This window comes from Sapajus apella, unplaced genomic scaffold, assembly GCF_009761245.1.
Source record: "Sapajus apella isolate SASKATOON/1434 unplaced genomic scaffold, GSC_monkey_1.0 scaffold36, whole genome shotgun sequence".
NCBI classification, from domain to species: domain Eukaryota; kingdom Metazoa; phylum Chordata; class Mammalia; order Primates; family Cebidae; genus Sapajus; species Sapajus apella.
The window spans coordinates 32,944,895-32,951,798 of record NW_022436976.1 but is presented as its reverse complement, the minus strand read 5'-3'; the positions used below and the strand labels follow the sequence as shown (position 1 = coordinate 32,951,798).

Sequence of the window (6,904 nt, the reverse complement as noted above, 5' to 3'; positions counted from 1 at the left end):
AAAAAAAAAAAAAAAAAAAAAAAAAGAATCCATCTTGGAAAAAAAAAAAAAAGAAAGAAAGAAAAAATTTAGCCAGGTATGCTGGTACATGCCTATAATCCCAGCTATTCAGGCAGCTGAGGCACGAGAATCGCAGGAACCTGGGAGGCGGAGGTTGCAGTGAGCTGACATTGTACTTCAGCTTGGGCAACAGAGCAAAACTCTGTCTCAAAAAAAAGACTGCTTATGAATCAGATATTTCTTAATATATTGGATATAGAATAAGTGAGCCCTCAAGGATTTTGAGACAAAGGTAAAAGATCAAATGTTTTGCCAACTTAAATTGCTGCAAAAGGCAAAGTGCCTATGTGGCAAAAGCCATTTTATTTTATTTTATTTTATTTTATTTTTTTTTGAGACCCACTTTGTAATCCCAAAGTGCTGGGATTACAGGTTTGAGCCACCATGCCCAGCCCTATTTGCATTTCTTTAATGATAAGTGGTGTTTAGTATATTTATATATATTTATTTGCCATCTGTTTCTCGTCTTCAGAGAAATATCTATTTAATCCCTTTACCCATTTTGGATTGTTTGGTTTTTTTTGTTGTTACGTTTTAGATTCTCTATATATTCTGGTTATTAATCCCTTATTAGATATATGACTTGCAAATATTTTCTCCTATTGTGCTTGGTAGTTTTTGATTCAGTGCCAGACATTGTGAATTTTACCTTCTTGGTTGCTGAATATTATTTTTTTATGAATATTCTTGAACTTTGTTCTAGGATGCAGTTAACGTACATTTTTTATTTTTTATTTTTTTTATATATATTTTTAACACAGGGTTTCACCATGTTGGTCAGGCTGGTCTTGAACTCCCGACATCAGGTGATCCACCCACCTTGGCCTCCAAAGTGCTTGGATTACAGGCGTGAGCCACCATGCCCGGCCTAACTTAGATTTAAACAGTTTGGTAACTTTGGGTCTTGCCTTTATGATTTATTAGAAAGTTTCAGAGCCGTACTCAGGCTAGGGCTAATTATTCTCCAATACTGAAACAAGACCTTCCTGAGGACTACCCAGTGCCTTGTCAATGAAGGGTTTTTCCATACTAGATGATGAGAACAAGCACTATTCCTGGCCCTCTGTAAGCACTAGGCACTTTTTTCTAACCCTTTAGTTGGTTCTTTTCCTGCCCTCAGATAGTTTCCTCTTGTTCATTTTCTTATCATCAATATTCTGCTAAACAGAGTGGGAGTCTCTGCAGATCGCTGGACTCACTTTATGTGCAAGTTCTCCTCTCCCTGGTGTTACCTTAATCTCTGTGGACTGTTCACCTAATCTCCTACTCTGTTCAGTCTACTGAGCTCTCCTTCAGATCTGTAACCCTGTGCTACAGCCTGGAAACTCTTTCAAGGCAATAGCTCACTTTGTTTTCCATCCAGTAAAGGACACGAAGAGTCAGTGTCCTTTATTACTTGGAACTAGTATCTTGAGAGCTGTTTTTTCATGTTTATTTGGATTTTTTTAGTTGTTTCAGGCAGATGTGTTAATCTGTTTTTACTCCATCTTGGCCAGAAAGAAGCAGGAGTGCCCATCAATCCTCAATGTAAAAAGGAGAAATTGAGCCAGCACAGTGGCTCATGCCTGTAAACCTACCACTTTGGGAGGCCAAGGCAGACGGAGCACCTGAGGTCAGGAGTTTGAAACCAGCCTGGCCAACATGGCGAAACCCCATCTCTACTTAAAATACAAAAATTAGCCAGGTGTAGTGGTGGGCACCTGTAATCCCAGCTACTCAGGAGGCTGAGGCAGGAGAATCACTTGAACCCAGGAGGCGGAGGTTGCGGTGAGCTGAGATCTCAGCATTGCACCCCAGCCTGGGCGACAGAGTGAGGCTCTGTCCTCTCCAAAAAAAAAAAAAAAAAAAAAAAAACCAAGAAACTTACCTTTCATATTTACTCACATTTCTCATTCTATTCTTTTTTTTTTTTTTTTTTTTTTTAACATTTCTTATCCTATAGGTGTGCTGACAGTGACTTTTCACTCAGGTTTTGTTTGCCTAACAAAGTTTTTTATTTTGCTTTGATTTTTTGAACGATAAATTTTTGCTTGACTACTGAAGTCTAAGTGGACAATTTTTTTCTGTTGAATCTTTGGGTTTATCATTTTTGTCACATTTCGCAAAAATGTGGCCATGATTTCTTCAGATACCTTAAGGTATCTGAAGAAATCTCTGCTCTTTCTGTGACATCAGTTGTAAGCATGTTAGATTTCTTGACATTATCCCACAAGTCACAGAACTCCTCTATTGGCTTTTTTCCCCAGTCTTATTTTTCCTTCTGTACTTTGAAGGATGGTTTCTACTTCTATTTGTGTGTGTAAGTAGAGACAGGGTCTCTCTATGTTGCCCAGGTTTGTTTTGAATGCCTGGCCCAAAGCAATCCTCTCACCTCAGCCTCCCAAAGTGCTGGGATTACAGGTATGAACCACCATGCTCTGCCGTGGATGCTTTTTATTTCTGTTTTTTAGTCCACTGATTTTTTTTTCCTGAAGCAATCTCATCTGCTGTTAATCTCATTCAATATATTTTGCTTTTCAAATATTTAGTGCTTCTTTTATTTCTGGAATTTACATTTACATCTTTCATCTGTCTTCATTTTCTCCATGTTTATGTCTGCATTTCATCCTGAATTATGTTTATACTTTTTATAATAGCTGCTTTAAGTCCTTGTCTGCTAATTCTATTATCTTTTTCATTTTTTAGTCCATTTCTGTGGATCGATTTTTCTCCTGGTTATGAATCATAGTTTTCTGCCCCTTTATGTGTCTGGTAATTTTTTATTGGATGCCTGTCATTGTGAAATGTAAATAGGTGATTGCTAGATTTTATTATTTTTCTCTAAATTAGAGTCTTATTGCTTCTTTTTTTTTTTTTTTTTTTTGAGACAGAGTCTTGTTCTGTTGCCAGGCGCCAGGCTGGAGTGTAATGGCACGATCTCGGCTCACTGCAACCTCTGCCTCCCGGGTTCAGGCAATTCTCCTGCCTCAGCCTCTCGGGTAGCTGGGATTACAGGCACACGCCACCATGCCCAGCTAATATTTTTGTATTTTTAGTAGAGACGGGGTTTCACCATGTTGGCCAGGATGGCCTCGATCTCTTGACCTCGTGATCCGCCCACCGCAGCCCCCCAAGGTGCTGGGATTACAGGCTTGAGCCACCGCACCCTGCCAGAATCTTATTGCTTCTTTTGAAGCTTGTTTGTCCCCTCCCATCCTCTTCTCTCCCTTCTCCTCCCCTCCCTTCCCCTCCCCTCCCTTCCCCTCCACTCCCCTCCCCTCCCCTCCCCTCCTCTCCCCTCACGCTCTTCTTTCTTTCCCTCCTGTCCCCTCCTACTCTGTTGCCCAGACTGGAGTGCAGTGGCACAATCTCCGCTTGCTGCAACCTCTGCCTCCCAGGTTCAAGCAATCCTCCTGCCTCAGCCACCCAAGTAGCTGGGATTATAAGTACATGACACCATGCCCGGCTAATTTTTGTATATTTTTTTTTTTTTTTTTTTTTTTTGAGACGGAGTTTCGCTCTTGTTACCCAGGCTGGAGTGCAATGGCGCGATCTCGGCTCACCGCAACCTCCGCCTCCTGGGTTCAGGCAATTCTCCTCCCTCAGCCTCCTGAGTAGCTGGGATTACAGGCACACACCACCATGCCCAGCTAATTTTTTGTATTTTTAGTAGAGACGGGGTTTCACCTTGTTGACCAGGATGGTCTCGATCTCTTGACCTCACGATCCACCCGCCTCGGCCTCCCAAAGTGCTGGGATTACAGGCTTGAGCCACCGCGCCCGGCAAATTTTTGTATTTTTTAAATAGAGATGGGGTTTCAGCATGTTGGCCAGTCTGGACTGATAGGTAATCTGCTTGCCTCAGCCTCCCAAAGTGCTGGGATTACAGGCATGAGCCACCGCACCTGGCTGTTTTTGTTTTTGGGGTTTTTTTTTTGATAGGGAGTCTCATTCTGTCTCCCAGACTGGAGTGCAGTGGTGCGATCTCAGCTCTTTGTAACCTCTGCCTCCTGGGTTCAAGTGATTCTCAGGCCGCAGCCTCCCAATTATCTGGGATTACAGGCGTGTACCACCACACCTGGCTAATTTTTGTGTATTTGGTAGAGATGGGCTTTCTCCATGTTGGCCAGGACCTCTCAGGTGTGAGCCACCATGCCCAGCCCTGTATATTTGTTTTGTTAGAGTGGCATCTTATTAGTCTTTACCCTATGGTTCATATATAATTTAGCCCTACTACTATCAAATGCTTTGCTTATTATGAGGTCTCTTGACTCTGGCTAGTGGAATGTGAACTACTCCTATCCCTCTGTGACTTTGGGATTTGTCTATTTACTGCTTTCTGGTAGTTCTTTCCCTACCTGCCTGGAGTTTAACCCCATGCCAGTACTCAGCCAAAGATTTGAGGTAAGGTCACGTGCGCTCTGTCTCTGAGTGTGGAGCTTTGTCCTTTCCAGCACTCTATTCTATAGTTTTGCTGCTTGACCACCCTGAACTATGATCTCTGTCTCAACAAAACTGCTACTTTTCTCTTTGGCTTCCTCCTACCGTCATTGTAGTCTGTAAACTGCCCTCATTTGAATACTTTCTCTCAGGGAAATACTTTTCTCACCTTCCTGAATTGCCTGTTGTCCAGTGCCTAAAAACAGTTCTCTTAGGCATTGACTATACCTATTACTTTAATTTTTATATCTTCTTTTTTCTTCCAGAACAATATAGCTGAAGTACAAGAATTGCATTCTGAATTAATGTGGAAAGATTTTATAGACCACATCAGTAGTCTTCTACACAGTGTAGAAGTGGAAGTCAGTTACTTTGCAGCTGGAATTATTGCGCATTTAATATCCAGAGGTGAACAAGCTTGGACATTGAGTCGTAGCCAGAGGAATTCTCTTCTGGATGATTTGGTAGGGTCATTTGATGTTTTCTGGAAGCTTACCAACAAAAGACATTCATAGTGGTTAAACTATCAAAGCCTCATAATGTAGTAAATAATGCAGTGCAAAATAAATATTGTAATCCTTTCTTATATGTCTTGTGTCTTCCAGCATTCAGCTATTTTGAAATGGCCAACTCCAGAGTGTGAGATGGTAGCATACAGGTAATTAGTATCATAATTAACAGTAAGCCGGTAACCTAGTCTAGAAATCATGCCTGGGAGTCATTGCTATTAGATGCATAATTTTTCCTTGAGGCACCTCAGTATTGGTTTTTATTTATTTATTTATATTTTTGAGACAGAGTTTCACTATCACCCAGGCTCGAGTGGCGTGATCTCAGCTCACTGCAACCTCCACCTCTCGGGTTCAAGCAATTGTCCTGCCTCAGCCTCCCGAGTAGCTGGGATTACAGGCGTCCAGTACCACACCTGGCTAATTTTGTATTTTTAGTAGAGACGATGTTTTACCATGTTGACCAGGCTGCTCTTGAACTCCTGACCTCAAGTGATCCACCTGCCTCGGCTTCCCAGAGTGCTGGGATTACAGGCATGAGCCACGACACTCAACCAAAAGTATTGGCCTTAAAAGAAGCAAAGTATTTTTCTACCATCTATCACTTTTCATTGTTTCGTTCATTCCACGTTTGTTGAAGACAAGTGCTAGGAATTTGTTATATGCTCTTAAAATTCAAAGATGAATAAGACATGGTGTCTGGACACAAGAATCTTATATCCTTATGGAGGAGATCAAATGTGGATCAGATAAAATACCATTATGCTAGATGTGCATAGAGTGTTATGAAATTAAAGATGAAGCTAAGAGTGGTAGCACATACCCGTAGTCCCAGTACTCGGAAAACTGAGGTAGGAGGCTTGCTTGAGCCCAGGAGTTTGAGGCTGCAGTGAGCTATGATTGCATTGCTGCATTGTAGCCTGGGTGACAGACAAGACTCCAACTGTAAATACACACACACACAACTTTCAGAGGAAGTGAGTTGTGAACTGAGTGTTGAAAGATAAGGAGAGGCAGGAGATTTTAGGAAGAAAAGGCATCATGTCAATGCAGGGATGTCTGAAAGGAAATGACACATTGAAGGAATTAGAAATAGCACCAGATTCCGGCCCAGTGCAGTGGCCCACACCTTTAATCCCAGCACTTTGGGAGACCAAGGTGGGCAGATCACGAGGTCAAGAGATCAAGACCATCCTGGCCAACATGGTGAAACCCCATCTCTACTAAAAAATACAAAAATTAACTGCACTTGAGAAACATTAAGTTTACCCCGCCCCCATGGCTCTTCTGTGGAGGATACCTTGTAGTTTGTAATTAGTGATAGGTTTTTTTCCCAAATAATTTTAATCCTCACTTGTGGAAACCCATGAATGATGAAGAGCTGACTATACATTTTGAAGAATGCTCTTAAAGAATCTGACAGGTTGGAGTAAATTTAAGGAGCACTGGGAGTGGACTGTAATGAATATCACTATTCTACCCAGACTTTCTCATTGAATCTTTAAGTGTACCAGAACCTGCCCTGCTCTTCTTACCTTTCATTTCCAATTGCCAGCAATTGTAGCCCTTTATTGGAGGACTGGCCTCAAGATGTTGGAATCTTCATTTCCATCACCTGTGACGGACACAAAATTACCTTGGGATTTACATCACTTGGGCATCCCTAGACCAGTTTCTGACATGTGAAGATTGTAACCTCCTTGCTTTTGGTCACAACAGCTTCGAGTTCCCCTTATATGCAAAAGTCCCTGTGATATTGAGCTGAAGCAACCATTTGCGAAAGAAACTGCCTAAGACAGAACTCTTTCTTGGGTCTTCTCTCTAGCTGAGGGTTTTCCCTCTATACCTAAAGGTTTCTTATGAGAATATTTTCCTCAGAAAGCTCATACCCAAGAGCTCATACCCATTTTTTTTTT

General features: G+C 41.7%; 1 protein-coding gene across 1 annotated transcript in view; it reads left to right on the top strand.

Annotated features, from left to right (window-relative positions):
- Positions 1-6,904, top strand: part of ZYG11B (zyg-11 family member B, cell cycle regulator) — a gene marked incomplete at its 3' end in the record, with an annotated part of 89,120 nt that overhangs the window by 81,050 nt on the left and 1,166 nt on the right. Inside the window, exons 11-12 of the mRNA XM_032296358.1 lie at positions 4,746-4,943; positions 5,085-5,137. Of these exons, the coding sequence (XP_032152249.1) occupies positions 4,746-4,943; positions 5,085-5,137 (251 nt within the window). The remainder of the gene's footprint in view (positions 1-4,745; positions 4,944-5,084; positions 5,138-6,904) is intronic.